At 46.0% G+C, this 23,809-nt stretch overlaps 1 protein-coding gene across 2 annotated transcripts in view; it reads right to left on the bottom strand.

The window, feature by feature from the left end:
- The window catches only part of RBM6 (RNA binding motif protein 6), a 58,853-nt gene that overhangs the window by 8,943 nt on the left and 26,101 nt on the right, over window positions 1-23,809 (bottom strand). Inside the window, exons 7-14 of one of the 2 annotated variants that reach the window (XM_055804288.1) lie at window positions 7,434-7,508; window positions 5,728-5,788; window positions 4,559-4,627; window positions 3,177-3,428; window positions 2,507-2,667; window positions 1,675-1,778; window positions 1,158-1,200; window positions 500-560 (exon numbers count right to left, since the gene is read on the bottom strand). In XM_055804288.1, the coding sequence (XP_055660263.1) occupies window positions 500-560; window positions 1,158-1,200; window positions 1,675-1,778; window positions 2,507-2,667; window positions 3,177-3,428; window positions 4,559-4,627; window positions 5,728-5,788; window positions 7,434-7,508 (826 nt within the window). The remainder of the gene's footprint in view (window positions 1-499; window positions 561-1,157; window positions 1,201-1,674; window positions 1,779-2,506; window positions 2,668-3,176; window positions 3,429-4,558; window positions 4,628-5,727; window positions 5,789-7,433; window positions 7,509-23,809) is intronic. The other variant, XM_055804289.1, reaches the window with a different exon arrangement.

The raw sequence follows: 23,809 nt of genomic DNA, 5'->3' as shown, positions 1-23,809 counted from the left end.
GATGACACTCCCCACATCCCTTCTGCCCACGGGTGCATGAAAGCTCCCGACCACAAACCATTTTTATAGGAACATCCAAAGGCCTTCCAGGGCAGGCCCATAATGCAGGAATGTTCCTCATTTCCAAAGACAGAGCTCAGCGACACTACATCTAGTAAAACAATCCAGAGTATTCTTCCAGCTACTGGCACTGCTGCATAAAGTGTATTTTCTCTGTCTCATCTAGTAATTGTCAGGCTGATTTTATCCCATCAGTTTACCACAACAAGGGAAAGCACACAGCAAGTTTCCTTTATCTGCCTGTAGTTTTGCACAGTAAGAGCAGTGAGAAACACATCATCAGATAGGAAAATATGACTAAACAAAGTTGGCAAAGAAACTCAGAAGTGGGTGTAGCAAACAAACCTACTCTTAGCCTTTAAAAATATTTTGGGGCTGATTTCTGCATGTCAGTGCCCTTTTAAGGAAGAAACCTCTCCACGGTAGGAGCTTAACTTACACTGTGCTCTGGTGCGTCTCTGTGATTCGCCGCCCCTCCTGTCTCTCATGCCCCTTCTGCCCTGGAAAAGCAAACACCACAAACAGATCAGAGACTCTGACAAACATCATATTGCTTCTTCTCCTCCCTCTCACGGGCCTGAAGCTCAGGAAAACAGCTCGCTTAGCTATGCTAAATAGAGCACAAGCACATACAACTTTTCGTCTACAGAGCAATGGACAGTGTTGCAAAGCACAAGACCTCTGTAGCCTCCGTGAATCTTTAAATGAGGTGCTTGTCGCAATCCATATCGAAGCCTCCAGCCCATTCACTCCGGAAAGAGCCCTGTAGTCTAGTAACAAGCACTAGAGAAGAGACATTCACTCTGGGAACTGAGCTCAGTCATCAATTAAGTCACTCTGTAAAAGCATGGTACGGAATAATCCAGCCCAGAACTCCCCCAGGCAGCGCCACACTCTGACTTATGCTTCTGTGCGTGTTATAAACACAGTGCTAGGGGCAGAGCAGCACCGAAGAGCACATGTGAACATTGTCAACCCATCTTCAAACACGCTGAACTTCCAGCAGCCCAAAGGGAAAGAGCCTCACAAAGTCAGGCCTATAACCCCCAGCGCTCCCTCCCTTTCCCACAGCCTGCAGGGAAGCTGTGCAGACCTACCGGGCCATAGTAGGAATTGTCACCATGCTCCCCATAGTCATTCCTGTTGAGATAAAGGTTGCAGGTTGATGTCAATGTGGCTTCACATTACCCTCAGCATATTCAAAGTGAGTACATAAAGGCAGAAAGACGATCTTTGTTGAATTGTGTCCACCCCAGTAAAGAGACTTTGTAGATCACTGTCTCCACAAGAGCTATGACCACGCTCTCTGCTATGTCTGCAAAGATTAATCTCTCCAACTGCTTTTTAAAAAGCTGAACTCATTAATTCCCTCATAATGGGATTTGATGGCTGGACAACAAAAAAAAGAAGCAGCCACGCAATATGATGATTAATCCCATACTGCTCAGTCACTGAAGCTTCTTCTAGCTCTGATGCTTCACCTCTCCAACACCTTTTTTAGATTGTAGGAACATCTGTGCTAATTCACGTGCCAACCTTTAAGTACCCAGCCTGAAAACACAGCTCTAGTGTCACAGCACATCACACAGAGGACAACTCTACTGTTTCATCTACCTATACCTTCTCCTCCCTGTAGCAAGGTTCACTTCCACTGTACGTCCGTCAATGCAGATAGGGGGATCCAGATTCTGCAGTATCTTTAGTAATCTCAGTGCCTCCTGTAAAAGGAAAGGAGAATTTCACATCCATGAGAAGGAAACATAAGCCTGTTTCCCAAATCCAGTCTGCCTGACAGGAAGGCTTTGTGCTTACATGATGACCATAGCAGGATGGGAAACACAACACTTTTGTCTAAATATTAGTGAAAAGTATTTAGGATGCAACGAAAAGGATAAATACATTGTTAGGTTCTCTGCTTGTCCTATGACTGTTCTCAGCAGCTAGCTAGGGACTGTATGTTCTATGGCTGCTAGGCAATGCAGCACCGTGCCTGCTGTTGCCCCAAAGAGTTATTTGAGCACCCTCTGGACCATTGCCAAAGCACAGTTATGGAGTCTGGGAGTCACTCAGAACCAGAAAACGTGAACCTTCCAACATGGGACTGTCTGTTAATTAAGATTCTTGCCTTCTGCAGACAGAAACCATTGAATTCAAGTTCCCTGCAAACAAAGCATCTGTGCAAGAGGTGTTCAAGTTTAGGGGGGTCTACAAAGAAACTTACTGAAGCAAGAAATTCACTCAGCATCACAGCTTGTAACAAGAGATAATCGTTGGCTCCTAAAGCCAGAGAGCAACAGCTCTATCAGATATTCCCTGTAACTAGCCAGACAAGCAGAAGACAGGACTCACTCGAGGACAGCTGCCTCACAAGTACAGCTGTAGTTTCTCTACTTTTACGACTATAGATACCAACAGGGGGAGCATGTGAAAGCAGGAAACTACTTACAGCATGTGAATCCAGTTCAATGAAGCCATAGGTCTGCCCCATCCGTCCAGCCTTGTTCTTCATGATGCGCACACTGGATGTGGAGAGACGCACGTATGGGGCTAGGAGCCCCACAATCACTTCTGGTGGGGTGAATCGAGTAATACGCTTCAGCATAATTGCTGTGAAGCACAATGAGGGATGTGACCAGCAAATAAAAAATAGTAAAAAAAGATAATTCAGGTCTAAGCTTATTGTGACAGCACAGGTAAAACTAAATCCACTCAAAGCAACCCCATGGCTTCTTGCAGTTGAGTCTGGAAGCCGCTGCTTTTTTTTTCTTCACTTCGCAAGGTGCTCAGAGTATACCACCACCAACTGCTGACCCTTCCTTCCCAGAAAAGAGAGCAGAAAGCAGACACCTCCTCAGAGGAACTCATCCCAGAGTAACTTCTGGACAAAGAGACTTCTGCTGCTGTGCTAAGTTAATGGCACCATCCTGAAGCCAGCTTGCCCTGAATTAATTTTCCTAAAGGCAATTTGCCAGTGCCTTTGCGGCTGGACAGCCCACAATTACTTGATGCCATGGATTTGCACAACATAGATATTTTAGTGAAATGCTGCCCTTTCTGCAGATGGCCTCATGGAGTGCAAGCAAGAGGAACCCAAAACTGGGCCCTGTACCACTCACTTCTGCTTCCTCCACCATCCTGTGGTGTGGCTTCCTCTGCTTCTCTCTGAGAGGGCAGCTCCTGGTGCCGATCCACATCCCTTCTCTTCTCTTGTGAGGGCCGCCGCTCTCTACCTTCATCTCTCTTCCTTGGCTCCTGTTCCGGGGGCTGACACTCCTGCTGTGGAGCAGGAACTGAGGGCTGGAGAGGCTGCTTTGGAGATCCTGGTTGTCCTGATAACTCTTGCTCAGGTTTTTCAAGCTTTGTCTCTGCTATTAGAGAGGAGAAATGGACCAGTTCCACGTAGAGTGTTTCAGCACGTATTCTTCTCTTATTTTCTGGCCACTGCAGCAGCACTCCTTATAAAGGCTAATGCCTTATAAATCTCTTATAAAGGCTATGCCTTTTGTATATGCCCTGTCAATGCTCTGCAGAAACAAGGTGTGTAAAGGACAAGCTAGATACTGCTCATCCTTTCATTGCCTTGTTTCGTGTTGGGCTCCTTTACTTGACCTCTGCTGTCAGAGACAAGAGGCTTTTTGGCCTTCTTTTAGGATTGGCTCTTCTCTGGGCAAACATGCATCAGGGATGGGTTTGGATATGTTCCTCCCACGCCCAGGACAATACATGGCAGTGAAACCCTTACTACGCCTGATGTATTCTTGAACACTCATATAACTGAGTAAGATCAACGAGTAACTGTCACCTTATCTCTATGCTAGAGGAAAACTGGGTTCAGACCTCTAGGATCACTGAGTGAAATGCATCATAATACAATCACTGATTTTATTAGGTGCCTACTTACCGCAGATGAGTAAGATACTATGTGGAAACACCCTGCCCCTCAGCCCACCTATGCAATACAGAGAAGATAAAACCCCATCAAGTTTCTGTGCTTGAAGGCCTCTGAAGCATCTGGCTTTACTTCAAAAGATATCCCTACCTGAGCTTCTAAAGCTGTTGGAAAGGGAAGCCAAAGCTGCAGGGCTGCAAAGTCAGACATTAACAGCCCTGCACCTGCTCCCGAAGCCTCTTCCCACAGAGAAGAAATGAGTGCAAAACTTGGCACAGTGAAGCTTCTCTTTAATGTTCCCTAGAGCACCTCCCCGCTCTCCTTCTGCCTGGGCAGTGGGCAGCATGGCAGAACACATGACAATTTTGCATGCAAACATTGAGAAAGCTGCACACTGACTTGTCTGGCTGTCAGCACAGCTCATGTTGGACAGGCCGGTCCTAATTTGTCTGCAGCTTGCAGCACGCAGAGTTTTGGCTACACTCCATGAGCAGAACCTCATGTAAAATTTGCATAGGAAACCAGTCTGCACATACAGCTGCGAAAACTGCCCATGAAATCACACAGACATGAGCGCAACCCCAGGGATGGGGAAAGCAATTCTCTTACTGAATTCTTGCTCAGCTGATGCATCCTCCCCCTCAGAACCACCTCTGGACTCTGGGCCTGCTCTGCTCCCTGTAAAAGAGACATATAAAAGTCCTTTTCAAGACTATCAGTCACAGAGCACGCAAAAACTCACGCAAAACTGCAGTAACGACTGTATATGCCTAGAGAGTTGTTTTGTTTCACCCAGCAACTAAAGGACTGTCATAGAGAGGTTACCTTATTACACGTTTTCACAACCAACAAAAGCAGATGAGTAAGAAGTGTGCACCACAATCTGTCTTCACAGCATCTTAAAGGCTCTGTTTAATTTGCTCCTCAGCAGTTTTATTAACAACCCATAGTTGTGTTGGGCCAGCTACATGAATTTTGCCTTCATAATGCTGATGGAGGAGCCACAGTGCAAGAAAAGCACAACCATGGGGACAGTACTTCAGAAAATAGAGTTCTGTATCAGCAGTTCTTTTAATGCCCTTCTGCCTGGGGTATGCAGGTAAGAAATGCAAAACATTAGAAGTTGCTCAAAGATACAGAGTCAAAGGTTATAAAGTGCCTGGAATACCTGCTTGTCCCAAAGAAATCACTTCCTCAAGGGAGCATGTTTTGGCTTTCATGCCCTCCCATCCCAAAAAGCAGAAGGGCTAGTGGGGTGAGGAGAAGCTCTTGGAGGAGCAGAACTCCTTTCCATGCACTTCTTACAGTCAGCAAGGTGAGTTCAGCCATTCAAATCCTGTATTCACCTTTAATCTGAGAGCCTCAGAAGAAAAGCACTAAAAACATACGCTGCATCTCCCAGGGAAGGTAGGTTGAGGGGAAGCCATCTCACCTATGGCCAGCAGTACCAGCTCACAGTCCTGGAGGACACACAACCTATAACTGTGGAGGAAGGACAATGCCACAGCAACAGGATGGAAAGGCTATGTGCAGGAAGACACCTCTCCACCTCGCCTCACGAGAACAGACAACCTGGTAGCAACATATCTGCATGTAACATCTTTAGCGTGTAGAGGGAGAAGGGTCTAAATGAAGCAAAACTAATCATCCTACATCCTCCACACAGTGCTCAGCTAGTCCACCAAGACGGATGCCACAGGGAAGTCAGAAAAGAAACTTACTTGTCAGGGCAGATGAAACTTTTAATTGACCAAGCACAGGGGACCAGACATACTCACCATCTCTTGGGAGCTTGCAATAGGAGCAGGAAGATCTGTAGCCCACAGTACACACCTTACACTGCAATGGAAGATGGACAGCATGAGGAAGTCATGTTTTGAAGGCGGTGGGTACAACCTGCTTCAGAATGCCAGACTCTGCAGCGCTCTCAGAAAGCAAGTAACAGCCATGGAAAAGCTACAGTGAGAGTTTGAGGGACAGGATGGGTAATGGCAGCAGGAGACCTGGCTGGAATGGAAGGGAAATGCTCATATGGCTCACAACTGGAGTTCCCTTGGGAACAGGACTTACACACAACTTCTGAGCACAGATTTGTTCACACCATGGAGGCGGTTCACTAGCCCTTAAGATGGGACCCTTCCCCTTTTCTCAAGTGACACTGGACCGAAAAGCTACACACTAGGTACCATACTGCTAGCCACTATGTTGTTTCAAAGGATCCAAAGTTACATTTGTAGTGTCTGATCTCAACTCACTGCTACAGCAGTGACAAAGTCCCTATCTGAGCTAAACTGTAGATACTGATACAATTTGCTGCACAGGGAGAGTAGTGAAGAGGTGTCTACTAACCAAGAGGTAGAGCTGTACAGGCTTGGATGGTTATCCCACCCCGAACCACTGTGGAAAGAGCCAAGTGCCCTGTCTTCACAGCTCTCTCCGAACACAGCATTCCTAACTTCCTCTTCAAGCTCTTTGTAAATGCATTGTTTCTCTTTCACAGCATTTTTTTCCCCTCTAACTGAAGGCCTGCAAATGCTCTGGGGCACAAGGAAGCTCTTTCAGGCCATGCTTACCCACAGCAACAGCAGGGACACACACTCCAGCTACTTCTCATTGCACTGAGAGCTGTTGTGAAACCACTGCTTGAAACTTCTGTCTCTACTTGATCTCTGGAGCGTTACAAGCACGGACAAGGTGCCAAGCAATGGCTCTGCTGGCAGCTGGAGTGCATCCGATTAGCCTGGATGAGGGTCTTTGTAGCCCAGTGTGATCCAATGGTCAAGCTGGGAGTCCAACTAGAACTGACCCCTTCCTACCCTACTGCAACCTCTTGGTCTGCAGTCAGTGGGAATGCAGGCAACAACCCTGCCCTTTGCTCCCTGCAGTCCTCCCCCCAGCCAAAAGCACCTGCTCTGGGAGAACTGCGAGAAGGGCACGGGAACAAAACCAACCTTTGGGCAACTGTGCCTCCCCAGAAATGGGCCACTTCCAGTCTGTACGAACTGCTGCCTGGACTTGGGACTCACTTCCATGTTTCCTTCCCTGCTGCACTTACTACAATCAAATCTAGATCACAGGTTCCTGTGTGAGACAGAGGAGTGGTTTGCACTGTTACGCCAGTGAAAGTTCTGATTACTGGGACAATGGAGACCCTTGTGGTTACACACATGGACCAGAGGGAAAGCCTGTTCCATTCTGGTTGGCAGAATCACTGACTCATGTTGCATTCTAAGGAGAAAGGATCCACATGCTATTTTCCCCACGTATTAAAAGGGAACCACTGCATAGGGATGAAACTGGTCTGTGTGTAGAACACTGGCTACCTGCACCACTCATAGGTGCTACAAAAAACCACAGAAGTTTAGAAGATGCAAGAGCTTCAGGACAGGTATTAAGCCACTGAGCAAATATCTAACACTCCTCTGCTGCCACTGCCATGAGAGCCAGCAGGGGAAGCACAACACAGCTCGGATCGCATACTTACACGTTTGCAGCGCCAAAACTCTGGGCACGGAGTGTACTCAAGGGTCACTTCTTTGCCACCAATCGAAAGAGTTCCCTGTTGAGACAAGGGGGTAAATGAATGTGCCCAGCACATGCAGACTACTCAGAGGCAAAGAAAGGGGTTAAAGCTCTGGTTCCTAAAGGTTTCGCAAGTGAAACAGGGTGAAGGGGGGAGAAAGTCCCCCAGTTCAGTTAGCTGGAGCTTTGCCATGGAAGTGGAAGGGAAACTGCCTGTGCTCTGCTCTAGCATGGGGCTAGAAAGCTGTGTGTTAGCTCCAGAGGAACATGGCAGAAGAGGTTTTGCCACCTCCCAGGAAAAGGAGAGACAGAGTAACCAGAGCACGGGAGGGAAATGCTTTAACCTGCTTTTGTCCACGTGCTGGAAAGGGGCAGCTGGACAGCCTCCTTCACACCAGTCACCACCAGCTGGCCTCATGGCAGCTACTTGAGGCGGAATACAAGGAAAAATGCCACTGAGGTGAGAGAATTTTCATGCTTGGGTTAGTCTTCATGTCACTCACAAAACCCTGTCTTTCCTTCAGAGAAGCATGCCAGCACGTGCCAAGGCCGCTGCTCTGCAGCCAGTCCTTGGCGGGGCTGGCCCCGAGCACCTGTGCAGCAGTGGCAGAGGAGCTCCACTGCCTACAAAGACACACTGCTTTCAGCTCCACACGTGACACTTTGGAGAGATGTCAGAAGCCCAACTCCACAAGCTTTGCTGAAATGCAGATGATTTAAGGGTGAAATGAAGTCATACGTGCAAGTCCCCCAGCTCCCGCCTGGAGCAGCCCATAAAAGCAGTGAGCAGCAAGGATTCCTGCTGGCTCTCATCTGCCGTGGACAACAGACCATGCCTGCGCATGCAGGATGCAGGCTGAGCCACAAATGCATGGACCCATGCGACATGTCATGTCACTGGAGGCACCGCCAGACCACACAGTCTCTATTTCCCAACACCACAATATGAGACTTGGTGTCAATAACGAGAGTCAGTTCCAGGTCTCCCAAGCCCCAGGAGAGCAGCTGCTCTTCTGGCCCGTTGCTGGATGGTACACACAGATGTCAGAGAGCTGTTTACAGCCCCAAGCTATTTTGGGGACCTCTGGTGAGTCAGAAGCTTCCCAGGTACTCTGACCCAGTAGCCTAGTCACGCAAGAGCTCCCAGAGCAAACCATGAACATGAGAAAACAAGTTCCCAGACTTACTATTCAGAAATTACAATACACCCATGCATAAATCGTTGTGCAGAATGTGAGTGAGATGCTAGGGAACATGTATATGTAAAGTAGGAGGGAAGAGTTCATGGCAGGGAATCACTCAGCGGCGGTACAACAACAATCCTTTAATCCCTAAGAAAAAATGCAGCAAAGTCTGAGACGAAAGGCACTGCCCTGCAAGGTTGGGTTCCACCACCTCCCCTCTCCACAGCCGGCCTTTTACGGGCCAAGGCCATCCTCTCCCACCAGGCCCACAGGCACTGAACACTTCAGGGGTTTCCTTCCTGCTGCCCAGGTGTTCCAGCACTGCCTTCCAGCATGGCTGTGCCTTTGCCTCACAGAAAGCTGAGCCGTTCCTAGACCTTGTTGAGGGCTGGTGTGTGCACCCAGAGCACAGTGCTGCAACCTCAGATACAAGGAGTCTCCTTGGGGTCTATGCACAGCACAGAGTATTGCCTACTTTACATGTTTAAAAGAAGGTTTGCACCTTCTTTAAGGCACGTGAGGAAACACAAGTGAGAAAGACAGTAAGTGGAAATCAAGGCTGTCCCACTGGGACTGTTGGTCCCTCTGAGATGGACACGTTCCCTCTCCCAGGCAGGGCACCCATCACATCACACACTCAAGGGACTGGCAGCATCAGGAGAGCAGGCCAGAAATAATGCCCGTGTCTGCCTCAGGACCCACTGAGCATAGGCAGGGAGAGAAGGCAGGGTGCACATCCTCACGAGCCGAGCTGCAGCCACAAGCCCAAGAAAATCTTCAGAAATAGCAGATCCTCAGCAGACAGTTGCAGCCCTGCCTACAAGCTTGGGAAACAAGGACAACTATATTGGAGGACACTTCCGCCGGTAGGGCAATCCATCATACAGCTTCATCCTTCTACCAGTCGTTGAGGATAAAACTTGCCAGAAAGTCTTAAGATTATTTTTGGTCTTATGGAAAATGTTTTTGAAGTGCATGTGGTGCTGGTCTCTACTGCAAATTCAGTTCTCAGTGACTGCAGAAAGTGTCACTTGCATAATTACTCCCTAATTTCCTTAACACCCTGCTGACTGCCTGCTCATTTTTTCAACAAGCTCCCTCTTACTGATTTCTTCTTGATAAAGTAATTTTCAAGGTTGCTATCACCATTTAACACTCCAAAATGAGCCCTTCATTTAGGACACACATTATCAGGATCCAGTGACTTTGAAGTCCTCATTCCCCCATTTTGTTACCAGATTCCATTCCAAATATTTTTACAGCCTTTATTTCCTCTAGTCCCTGTCACAGCTTATCCTTTTTCATCTGCATCTTCTTCCTTTTCTCTGCAGAATGTATTGGATAATACTCTATTTTTCATTTTACCACTTTCAGTTGAGCAGATCTTTGTGAAATCACAAAGGTTTTCTGCAGATTTCAGGGAACAGTGCTGGCGGTGCAGGGGAAGGTAAGCCCAACATACGCCACATGTGTGGTACCCAGACTGTAACAACTTCTTCCATATTCAGGCATTTTATCCTGGACATCTCTCACTGACTCACCTGCACTATGCCCATTAATTCTCCTTCTGGATTTCCAGCATCCTATACTTCTGAGCAGCTTGGCCTTTTCTTTCTAAATCTGTATATCACTGAAATGTCTCCCTGGTCCTCCCAGTCAGGAACGTCCCCCTCAAAACTAGCAGTAAACACACAGTTGACTCACCAGTGAAGGGTTTAAAAGGCAGCACAGCTCTGCAGTACTAGAACATCGAGCTCTCAGCTATGGAAATGCCTAGATTTCGAAGGGCATAAGCAGATTCTGTTTTTTTCTGAATTGCCAAATTCATCAAAACAGAGCATCAGGACCTTACTGCTGGGAGCAATGATGTATGCTACTGCTCAATATCTTTCAAACACAGTTATACATGGGTTCTTTGCTTAGAGGTCTGTTGGAGATGCAATACTGGATTCTAGTCTAAGTGATACAATTCAGTACAAGCCATTTCAGCTAAAGCTACTAAAAAACCTGCATCATCTGGAATAATAGCCAATGGCCTAGTATGTAAATATTACTGTCAGTAGACTCTGGTCAACTGAGCAATCCCATCATGAGGTAATCCTAGACAGCAGTGCCATGAAACCATAAAGCCTGTTTGTAGAAAGCACACACAACAGGTAGCAACGATTCAAAGCCCTTCACTGAGCAGGGACAAACCCCACAAGAACAGGTTACTTGAAGATAGGGAAAGAAAAAGGGAAAATCTCTTAGTGATGATATCCACAGGTGATTAAATCTTTCCAAAGCACTTTGGAGACTCTGCGTCAGCTGGGCACAAGGTTTCAGCAACAAAACTCCAGTTTTACTAGAGCAGTTTCCAAGCTCTTTGTCCCCAAAGGCAGTTAAACCTGAAGCATTAAAAGAATATCAATAAGATCTAAATGGTAAAGGTAGGCCTAACTGTAAGAAAAAAACCAGACCACACTCCTAGCACACACAATGCCCGCTCAGGAGGTTGGTTTTAACTCACCTCTAGTTTAACCTCTTTGGAATCATACTACTTTAGCAAGCAAAGAACTCACCTCCTGCTCCGAACAGAGCACAGCTAACTCACACGGGCAGGGGAAGTTGTGCGTGCCACCGAGCAGTGCAGGTACATGTGCACAGAGCTTTGATCACGCTTCCTAAGGAAGCACCGAAGCTACTGACAGGGCCAGGAGACAGACTGCTGCAGGTCGCAGCATGGCACGAGTTACCCACTTCAGCTGCTTATCTGTCAATTAGCATTTACAGTTGGCATGCTAGGACTTTTTATGCTCGTTGACAGCCTTCTAATGATGATGACTGGGGGTTGAGGAGGGGGAGAACTTGCCAAAAAAGTACCTCTGTGCTCTCCAAGACTGAGATGACAGAAGAATACAAATCATCAATGTCAAAGTTCTTGCTAGCTGTTTCTCTGAAAAGAGTGACCTAGAAAACCTGAAACACGGAGAGCTTTCGGAGCATGGCACACTCTCTCAAATCAACCCAGGCTTCTGCTTTAACTTAATTTGGCTAAAGATTACATCCTTCAGTAAAATCTCACTCCGGAGCCTCTTTAAAAATGAGCTGACAGCTCTCCAAGTATTCTACCCCATGGGTCATGCTTCAGCAGCTACCACAGGGGCTGTCAAACTGCACAAAGACGTGGATGTAGCAACAAGCGCTGCTGTGGATCGCTGTGAAGGAACTGTGCTCTGGCTCTTCCAGTGGGATGGTAACCACATGCCACCATCCCTTGTCACAGGAAAGGCCACAGGTACCTGACTCAGTTGAATAGCAATTGTCAGTCTCAGCTTTACAGATGACACACCGGGAGTGGCACAGGTCATTTTTGGAACAGAATCAAGGCTCAGCTCTGCAGCTCCCAAATCCAAAAGGACTAATAAGCCAAAGTTTTCTTCTTGGCCACCCCCACAAAGCAGCAACCAAAGGAGTGCAGGAGGTACCTGCACCACAAGTGAACCATATCCAGATCTCCTCCAGCAGCTGGATCAAGCACAAAAACAAACACCACTTCAGCAAATTATTTCCTGATATTGTTCAGTCAGATTAAATGGAAAATATCCATGCCATGAACTGAAAGGTTCTGGTGTCCTTCTTGCTGAGTAATCACCAAGTCGGAAGACTGACATGGTTCCATATGTTAAAAATGAACTGAAAATATCATTTGCAAACAGATATCAAATTGCATACAAAAAGAATGCTTACGAGCAGCACAGCAAAGCAGTCATATTAAAATACCAGAATTAACCTCGTTTATGTGACGTTAATTCAGCCCTCTTATGCCCTACTACCCATTAATGACTAGTGTTTATTGCCCTGGGGAGGCTCAGATAGTACCCCAAGAGGCAGCCTGGGAATGCAGAGGGAGCCCATGGTCCCAGCAGTGCTTCTCAGAACAGCGATCTCTCACCATCCTCAGAGTATTTTCCAGTCCTGGCCTCGGAATGCACCGGATGGCACAGCACAGGGAGACAAGCAGCTGACAGCAGAAGTCAGCTTATCTAACGGTAACCGCAAATCAGGCTTCTTTGAGGTTTTTCTCCTATTTGAGCACAGATTATAAATGCAAATTTAACAACCCTGACCACAACCCAATGTAAATTATGTAATCGCATCCTATTTCACTGGCACGGTTCTCATCTCTGTTACAGAGACCGGAGGGAAGCTGGCAGTGACAGCACAAGGCTCTTTCCCTTAAGGTGTTCATCTTCAGATAAAGTAGGCAGATGGGGTCAAACACCAAAGGTCCCTCTAACCCACCCACACATCCCCAGCTGCTTGTGAAATTCAGGAGGCAGCAGCTTCCCAGAGCGGAGCAGAGGGCCAGCTCCTGGGAGGGTAAGAGACCAGCTGGATGTATTTCAAAACAAGATCATCTCAGCCACAGAAACTGGCTTCTCATTCCATTTTTTCCATATGCTGAAGTTTTTATCTCAAGCTCCTTGGCAGCTGCTGTACAAGGGACTCAACTCTACAGAGCAACAGGCAGTACATCTGCTTACCTTTGACAAAAAGCAGATGATAAAAGCTGTGAACCCACAAACCACAATCCATCTGTAATTAAACATTTAGGAAACAGAGTGTGACATGGAGAGATGAAGAAACAAGAGCAATCCAGCACTGCAGCAAATGGCATTTCCTACAGGAACAGTAAGTACAAGCAAATTCCTACTGCAGTGGGACTTCCCCCAAGGCTCTCAAACTCCCTTCTTCACCTTCATAACCATTTGCAGCTCAGGGACTTCTTTCTATTGGCCTGATCTATCAGTGTCCGGTACTCTACTGCTGAGTAGCTGGCAGCCAAGGCAGAAGACTCCAGGTATACAGGGAAAAAGGATGGCCTGACAAGTGGTGGTTACATCACCAAGTGGATCCAAACAACCTTGCTGTGTATTGTTATTACAGGTCTCTATCAAGACTAACACTGAGATGAATCTTCCATAAATGTGGCAATGGTCACCTGGAAAGGAAGATGTTTGGCTCCTGGGCATCAGCAACGCTATGCAGCTGAAGAGTGCACGGCATCCCCTTGAAGCATTTAGCAGTAAGGTGCTCGTTTCAACAGTGATCTGACATTAACCATCATGGCGTGCTCACGGCTCATGGTCTTCAAGGTCAGGGAAGGCCTGAGCCTGAGAGCCCAAAGATGACATCATCACTCCTGAGTGAACAGAACATCACTTCAGGCACATCACTGATAGGCACGTTAAACAAAATTGGCACTAACACAGAACTGAGGCATTAGGAGGGTAACTTAGAGAGTTCTAAAGATGTAGTAGCTAAATATAACAGATTAAGATGCTAGATAAGGATTATTTTATCCCAGGCAGCATTCAGTGCCTCTTTTTCAAACTTTCATGCTAAGCCCATGACCCACTTGCACTGGGACCATCCAGCATGACACAATTTTCCATTTCTACCTGCTCCCAGACAGCCCTCTTCAGGCCTCCCTTTCTGCCTGGTTATCCAGGCCATTTTCTTTTAGCAGAAAGCGCCAGTCTGCATCCTTTAAGTACCTAATTTCCACAGACACCCCATCTAGCCTGCTGAGACACCTCCAGTTTTCTTCCTACGATTTCTAAATTCCCTGGATACCAGCCATACTGTTTTTAAGTCCCAGTATCTTTCTACAATTCATCTCTCCCCACTGACATCCTTTTCACAAATACACACAGAAATTGTCTTTCAGACTATGCCAGCTCTCTACATTTTATTGCCTGAATTTTTAATTCCAATTCACTTCCAAGTTAGGATTCTCAAAGTGCTTATCTTTTAAACACAGCATTTGCTTCACTTGTCAGCACACTCAGTCCTGCCCCGAGAACATCACCAAAACAGTTGGTACAGGCAAGCTCCCAATTATGGCTCCAGGAAGGATAACAGCAATGTGTCGCAGCTTGAGAAAACATGCAATGTGCCTAGGACTTCACATGCTCTACGGCCAGCTCTGGGTGGTAGGTGGTATGAATGGCTTCTGCATGTCACCCTTTAAGGAGATTTCAACACATCTGAAAGTTTTCTTTGATCCAGTGAAGCAAAGCAGACCTTCCACCTGCCACTGATGCCCTAACATCCCCCTGCCCAGCTAATTCTAACCTCCAGCTTCCCTCACCCCTCTGAAAAGGGCACCTTTGCAGATCAGCATTATAGGATCACTGGAAAAATGTAGAAATTTTAAAATGAAATCCTTTCCTATACAGTACGAAGGGGTCAGAAGAGGATTTCTAGAGTCCAGACAGTGAGGATCTGGGAGCGTCAGGAGGTAACAGCTTAAAAGTTCTGCACTCTGGTGTTACTGGCTGCACTCCTATTCCACAGCTAAAGAGAAGCATGGATGGTTAAGGACTTATTACAGGGTAAGCTATGTCATGAAGACCACCTTCAATGGTTGGACTCGATGATCTTAAAAGGTCTTTTCCAACCTAAATGATTCTATGATTCTCGACCAAACACTTGTTCCCACGCCCAAGAAAGTATGAACCAGGTTGAATCCTCTATTTGAAAAAGCATACTTAAACTATGAAAACTTAGAAGTATTTAAGTATTTAGCATATTGAGTATCATTATTGGTAGATGGCTCTAGGGAAGGGTCCACATAGTTCTGCCTCATCTATATTCCTTTTCTGTTTCATCACAGCCTGGACATTGAACAACAGCTGCTTCAAGGACTCCCTTTGCTCCCAGCACAGAGATTTCTCTTTTCTCTACAAAATGCTGCTCTAGTACCTGAACATAATTCTCAATACTTTGTTGTATGGCCACCTTGTTCCTCAACGGTCGTCTCATCTCATAATGCTGTTAAACAATATAAAGATGAAGCATGTTAGCACAATGCACTAATCCACCCCAGGACCTTCCTGTGCATTTCCCCTGGGGCACCTTACAATCAGCAACAGCCATAAGGAAGCTGGGAAAACAAAAAGAAAAGGCACAGCTCCTTACTCATAGATTCGAAGCACAGTATCAAAACACTACAGAGCAATCCCGATGCAAAATTATGCTGGAAAAAAGTCAGGCTGGAAATGTCTGCCTTAAAGGGGTAAATTTATTCCTAGACAATTCAGCCTATTTGATTAAGCATTTAAAGACCACACACCCAAAAAAAAGTGTGTCCTTTTGCTGGAGCATGTAACCATGGGATTACACGCCGATTCCAACATGGCTTGACCATGACAGCTCTGGTGAACAGAGCACAGGATGTTCTGCACAGCAGCAACATTCACTAAGAACATGCCAACTGTAAATGGGGAAGAAAGCAGTCCAGAGGCTCCCCCAAACGTGCCTCCAAACCCATTTCTGCGCCCACTGAATGAAGCACTGCCCTTGGAGCATTCACTGGCAATGCTTTCTCTGCAGGCCAGGCTCTCTGTTGAAAGGAAAAAGACCCAAAAACCTTAGGAAGAGGCAGCAGCTCTGGATAAGAACAGGGTTTTGTCCTTGGAGACTTCATTTCTCAACATCCCTAAATTACCAGTTAATGGCAAAAGCAGATGCCTGGTACTGACTCCCAATGGGTAAGAGAAAGAACCCCGCCAGCTGCCAGGGAAAATGCACCAGCAGTGTAACACTTACCTGTGTTGTCTCAGTGATGATTCCCAGCAGGTTATCGTGACTTTGAGGTGGTCTGTCCAAAAGCTACATCCAGATCCTCAATAGTCACACCTGGACAGAACCACAAGGAAGCTGGCACCTGTATCAATCCCTACATCTGAGCAGGTGCTGCCTCTTAAGAGAGCTCTTCTTATGAGCAGTTTTTGGTCTGTATTTGCCAAAGAAACCTGGCACAGCATGAGAACAGAGTTATCTGAGCCCTTCAGAAGGAAGTTAGTTTCTCCTGCCAGCCTGGCTTGGGTGCACTGTAACGCTAGTGGGTGTCACTGCTGCCCACAGGACCCAGAAGCTCCTCCTTTACAAGGGCACTGAGGTTTGAGAGGTTCATCCAGGCAACTGCACTGCACAACATCCAGAGGTATATATCCAGATCCTTCCTTCCTGGACAATTCCTAGAAATGCTGAAGAAAGGAGTTTAGTGCCTTGTCAGGGTGCATGAGGCAGAAGCAGCAACTCTCCTGTGTGAATATCCAGGCTCCAAGGCTCCGGTAGCTGACCTCAACTTCAGGAGAGTCTAGCTGGAGAGGTGAGTGTGCAGGAGAGCAGTTCATATAACCCTGACACTGAGGAAGGAAAAGAACATGATTCCCTGTTGTGTCAGAAGTGCCTCAGCTTGGCTGAATTCCCAAGGGACTAGGAAGGGGAAACAGCAAGCACAGACATCTCCTTAAACTCTCAGATTAGCCACACACTAGCAGGTGGCTCAGGTATCACCACCTGAACCTCTTGTGGCACTCAATACACTGGGGCACCAGAGAGGTGATGCTTTCAGCTGCTCCTCTTAGAGCCAGATGGATCAATCATTTGCCTGTCACTCAGAGGTGTCTACTAAACATTTTGGAATTCACTTCTTACATTTAATGATGGGCCCAGTAGACACCAGAAGGAAGAACACCAAACAAGCTAAGTTAGTACAATGGGCAGAGAAGCAGGCAGTGGTAGAGGACAAACCAATCTCACATGGACCAGGCACGGAAGAACGCCTTGCCAGAGGGAAAAAAAAACCCACATCAAAACACCTCAGCCGTCTTCTCCAGTGAGATCACAAGTCGGGAAGAATCAATCAGGCTTTCAAAAACCTAAGACTATAAACAGTAAAGCACCTTAGTCACCATATCATTAATGTACAGCTTCACATCGTGAGACAGCTTCTTAGTAAGACTTCTCAACCTGATGTACATGTATGAAAGTACATCTTGGGATTCTGTGGACTTAAAATTACTTTCTCTGTTAACTCTGCTTCTGAGATCCCCGATGGAAAAGTACATCAAATGTTTGCTTTGGGCTTTTACTGGCTGAAATCTGGTACATGAAGCCCATCTGAATAGTACTAATTTCCTGCTAAGACATGGACTGTACCATCACAAAAACTAAGATCTTCCCTGCTGTCTATGAAAACAGGACAGAGTTACTTTCACCTTCTTGTTCTAAAGATGACAGTTTCAGAAGTCTAAATACTTAAATCTCATGTTTACAGCTTTACAGCTTTGACCCTCATTAAAAATATAATTCACTACATGATGCACTTGATTTTAGACCCCTGTCCTTGGGGGAACCTATTTGTTCATCCTGTCATCACATAACTAACTGAACTGATAGGTGGCCTGAAGTGATGGAGAGGCAGGAAAACTTGGATGCAACATCTGGTAGTTGTCAATGCACACAGACAGCATGACAGCACAGCATAAGAAACCTTAAGGCAGAATGCTACTTCACATCAGACACTTCACTGCAACAAGTCAACTGCATACTGTATAGCTTCTGTCACTGCAGAAGCCAGGAAGAACTTTCCACCTCCCTTCTGTGGCTCCTTGTACAAAATGGCTTCAGGATTTTCCCTCATTGCCCTCTTCTGGGAGCGATCATAGCCAAAGATTCAGTAAGCTGGTCTCATCACAGTACAGTGGTACCGAGGACCTCTCAGCTGCTGTCTCATTCACCTGTGGACGGTGGAAGAAGAAAACTCTGACCCTCTGAAATGAGAGTGGATCGGGGGAAGTTTGTGCCTTTCCTTAGAAGTGCAGCGGGCTGTTGTCTGCCAGCACCCTCAGGGCTCTTCCACCTAATGTGTTTTCTTGTCCTGCAGAGATGTAGAATGACAGCAATGCTCCTGATCTCTGATCCTGTAGCGTACAGCACTTGTGATCTCTGTAGGTATTAAAGCTTTAATAAGAGTCTTGAAGGTGCCCTGTGGCTTGCAGGGGAATGGGGCGGATGATAACTGTGTGTCCCTCTGTGTTAAATACCTGCCTCTTATTGCCTGTGATTGATGGATAATGATACCATAGTCCACTCAGGCATGCCAGCCCCCATTTTCCACTGTAATCATGTTTCATTTCTAGTCAAGAACATTAACAGCCCAGTTACAGTCAAATGGAAACAGAAATTCACAAATAAAAGTTGCTGACAGCTATAGCTTTGATCTTGCATCTTCAAACTTGAGACATCTGAATTTAATCTCTTACTTGTGTGAGTCTCATAACCCAAGCAGAAAATAGCAAAATTCAAGGTACTCTTTTACAATGTACCCCAATTCAAGGTAGCCAAACTTCCACGATTTACATTGAAAAGGTCCAACACAAACTCAACTGCAAAGAAAACAGACTAAAATCCACATCTGAGGGGAATTCTGGCTCACTCTCCCTATCATAACCATAGTTATGCAAAAAAATTTTTGCACAGTTTCTGCAGAAAAGCAGGCAGACCATCACTCTGCTAAGAAGTGCTTCTGCCTTCCTTAACCCCTAGGGAGCGTGCAGTTTGACGTTTATTTTCAGCCTCTAGACTCAACCTTTTACCTTCCTGTTCCAGCAATCCCAACATCAACAGTGCACCAAGGAATCGAAAAGCAACTGCCGCTGAGATAGCATAAAAGCGTGAACAAACAGGTCTGATGCTGAAGCTAACAAAAACGACTCATCAAGTGAAAACTGCAACATCGTGGTGTGCTCCCACTTATCAAGACAGTCCAGATGGAGTCTTAATGCTATAATCTATCTCGTATGCTTGTAAAATGTATCTGGTGTTCCCCTCGATGTTGCTGAGATTGGGCTGAGAAGGACCGTCATCTTGTTCACAGTGACAGGTCTCGTGAAAACCATTATGGCAAAACCATGACAGAAAATGGTCTTGCTCTGGAAATGAAAGTTACGGCGTGCTCACCGAGATGCCTTTGTTCACATAAACTGAATGCATACAGACATATCCCTCTCATTGCCTCTTTGTCTCCTTTAAGTAACTTCAGTCATACCTGCAGCACCATCCACTCTAAGAGTACAGAAAGAATTTCTGATAGTACATCTGACAGTTCAGTTAGTCACCAGCTTACTTAAAGGATGACTTCAAAAGCATCAAAGCAAATTAGTGGCATGGGTCCTGCTAACTTTCATATAGGTGTTTGATCATTAGATTTTACATCTTGATCCAAAATCACCCTCTGTACACAATCTATTAACTGTGGCAACACTATTTGTCCTACAGCTGATTTACCATACTCCTTTGAAGCACTTTGATGATACAACGATAAACACCTTCCAAACGGTTACACAATAATATACTTGGAATTTCTACACATCTTCATCATGAATATAAACACAATAAAAACCATACAATCTGTGAGTAACAGCAGCCAGCAGTAAAACACTGGTCTTCGGTTTAAGGTGAAACTGCACCTGTACGTAGCATCTGTGTCTAAGATTTTTTCCCCATTGTCACACAACTGTTCCATTAACACATTAGGAGGAGAGGACCTGATAGCATCTGCATCCTGCATGTGCATCCAAGGACTGCTTCAAATCCCTTCTAGCTCAAGGCAAAATCTCACCTACAAATGAATTCAAAGGAGGAGTGTGCTAGACCCCATGTCATTCAGGAAAACACTTTGCATGTTGACAATGACTGAAACAAAGCTATTTCTTAGGTGTTGCTCTGCCTACGAGTGCTCTACAATACTTCTGCCCTGTGGAAGGGGCAGGGAGCAGACTTATCTGTGGTTCATGCTGCACTTCATATTCACAAGCAAAAGTTTTCAAATATCCCCATTCTTACAACAGCCATGCCAGGCATGACTAAAGGTCCAGCTGCCCAACAGAGGTTCTTCACTTTGAGCCACCGGTGTAGGGAGTCTCCACCCCCATGCATCTTTGGATGCTGCACAGTGGCATGCAGTACCCAATGGGAGTGACTGATGCACTGCAAGTACTGGTGTATCACATCATATGATCAATCAACCAGAGAAGACTGGACACCTATCTTGGCACTCACTCATGGATTAAGTTATTTAACCAAATTTCAGGAAATCACAATTGTTCCTTAACATTTACCACTCCAACTCCTGGCATTGCAAATAGAACGGCTATCCCAAGAGAGAAAAACTTGATTAACAACGCATTTAAGATCTACAGGGAAAGACTGGATACTTCAGAGATACATCATCACGCAGATTTGTTAATATCAATGGGCAAAAAAAACCCAACAAACCCATAACCAGAACATAAATGACCAGGGGGGCAGAGGGGGAGCAGTTTTGTTTTAGAGAAGGGTAGGGAGAGATGCTTTACGCAGAACAATCTATTTATACAGCAGCCAAGTGAACTTCAGCACACAGAACAGATAATTCTGCAATATACAGCAATACTTGAGTCCCGAGATAACCCTGCCAGGCCATATATCCCCAGCAGCAACTAGAGATACAAAGGAAGTCCTGCTTAAGCATCTGCTGCATGCTCCAAGCAGCTCACCGAGCAGCTGTCCTCTGGGACAATCCCATTACAGAGCTGCAGTTCAGCAGCAGCAAACGCATACAATCCTCATCATACGGGTAAGGTGAGGCTGAAGGAAAAAAGGAGGACAGGGTTTTGGAATCAGAGCAGGGAGGTAGAGGGATATGGCAAGCTGGGATCTCACAAGGAGAGCAAGAAGATGCAGCTTCACAACTCTTCCCGTTAAAAGTGCACTTATTTTAAAATATGTTGGTTAGTGTGTTTTGCTTCCTGAGGCAAAGCAGGACAGAGCTGCCAAGAAGACGGTTGTTTTTTGATCTGGGTAGGGCTCAAAAAACCACACTGATGGGCAGCTACCACTGGCTGAAGGAAGTGTGTGTGAAGTTTTTGGCAGATCTCTTACAACCTCCTATGCCAAAGGAAGAGAGACTAACAGGATTCACATGGCTTGAACAGCTGAGACGACAGAAGATACTGAGAAGACAGAAGAGAAGAAGGTCCAGAGAAGTATTTTCGGTACCAGAATTTTTTGAGTTACACTGTACAACAAAAGACACCCTTTTTTTGCACAAGGAAGGTCTCTGTAGCACACACAGAACAGAAGAACAGACAGTGTGCTTATCACATTGTCACTGCAGGATACACACATGTACACCCACACAGCCAACCCTGCCACAGGTCATCGCAGGCAGATCCAACTGCTTATTCACAGGCAAGCGTCTGCCCAGCACGAGCCTCCCACTGCAGACTTCCGTACTGAGCTCAGATGCTTACAACTCCCATTAAATGATGGTACAATGCAGTGATTAGTGAGACACAAGTGGGAATGAAAAAACGATTGACTCAACACGTCAGTCCTCAGGGATGTAAGACCAGGGTGAGCTCGTGACAAGGTCACACACTGAGTCAGCTCGACTGCCTGGAAATCCACTCATCTGATGACAAGGTAGCCTATGGATGGAACTTGCCATAGGTCACTTGGATCATAAAAATTATTCCCTAATGCGCATGTTTCTCAAACCATGTTTATAGAAGAAACACTGCCTAGGTATACAAGCCCTTCCCTTCTCAATACACACACTCAAAGTGGAAGACTCCAAAAGGTAATTCAAGAAATCCACACAGTCAAAAGCAGGACAGGTTTAATAGGGAAAAGAGATGTGTGCTAACGATACAACCTGAGCAAAACACACACACCTAACATACAAGAAAAGCAGAAGATAATGTCAGCTGATAATCCAAGGAGGATACAGCAAAAGCAAGGCCATCTCCAGCACTCTTAGCTTAACATGCAAGCAGATTTCAGTGTATTTGTGGACACACTCAATTGTCACCACCACCCTCAACTGCAGGTTAAAGCTGAAGAGATGGAGTGGCATTATCAAGTGAGCAAATGATGGATACCACAGCCCGTGAAAATACACTTGAGGTGAGTGTCGTCTTCCATTACAGGGGGCATTTTGCAGGTTCTAGAAAATATTGCCAGACTCCACAACTCGGCATATCCTATCAAAACGAAAATAGTTTTTGTTGTTTGGACACACATTTTCTCCTACAAATTGCAACACACTCCTTGCACCACAGGCTTCCACAAATACTCCAAGGCTACAGGTCACCAGACCAGATGCATTCTCGGGATAACCACAACAAGCTCCTACTGTATTTAACTGGGAAGCCACGCAGAGTTGTAACTGGTTTCTGCAAATGTTTTCAGGACAGAAAGTCCTAAGCTTTGCCTGCTTGTCACAGCATCTTGTGGATTTTAACACCAACAGCTACAGTGAAAAGCCTGTGAAGCCTGATCTGTACCAGAAGCTCTGTTCACACTAAACGCAGAAAAGCACTGCAGTGAATGGATAAAAGTGGATTGGCTCAGAGGGGGAGAAACACACAGCTGATGCTTCAGTTGCACAGCGGTGGGACATGCTCAAGTAAAGTGAGCACCCACAAAATCCAGTAAGAATCCCTCTCACCCTCTCCAGCAAGAAACAAGCAGGGAATGGCGGTATCGCTGTGCTCAGCAAGATGAACCAGGATCGCACAGTACTGCAGGGGAAACCGCCCTCGGGGATGTATCAATCAGCCTCAGTGCAGGGAGGCACAACAGCAAGTCCTGGAATGAGCACTCCAGCACGTACCTGGAGACCTCCACAGTAATTTTCAAAATACCTATTTTTAAAGGTTCATGCTATAGCTCTCTCATTTTTGCCCTCTTACTTAAGAAACAGGAGGAAAGGATTACAAAGATGTGGGTTACTAGCAACAAAAGCTAGGAAATATTCAGGCTGCCAGTGTTGCTAAGTTTGAGACCTGAGAGGATTTAGAGACAATACTACATCATCAGTCAAGACTAATCATTTGCTCCCAAGCTTACAAAACCCCTTCTGCTTCCATATATATAACAACCAGCTCTACCTCAGCAAAAACAGTAGAACATCCAGGCAGCAGAGACAGGCTCTCTCCACTTCTCCTTTTCCACCTGCCTTTATAATACACAACAGTACATGATGGGTACTTCATTTCCCACCTGATTTTCTCACACCAAGTAACAAGCTTATTATGTTTGTTCCTTCTACAGGTGAAGGAGGAGTGCAAAGCTGTCCGAATGCACATGGAGAACAAAAGCCATGAGATGTATTCCCAAAGTTCCCTCCAAGAAGCCAATCTGGTGCCCCCAGACAGGAACACTATTACATCAGGGGCTACACCAAGCCTGAACACAAAGAAAACTCAGTAAGACAAATGCTGCACCACACTACAGCCTTTCAAAAATGAGAATAAAGGACAGAAAGATTATT

Source organism: Falco peregrinus, chromosome 5, assembly GCF_023634155.1.
Source record: "Falco peregrinus isolate bFalPer1 chromosome 5, bFalPer1.pri, whole genome shotgun sequence".
Lineage (NCBI taxonomy): Eukaryota > Metazoa > Chordata > Aves > Falconiformes > Falconidae > Falco > Falco peregrinus.
The sequence above is the reverse complement of the archived record's forward strand: the minus strand, read 5'-3'. Positions and strand labels throughout refer to the sequence as shown.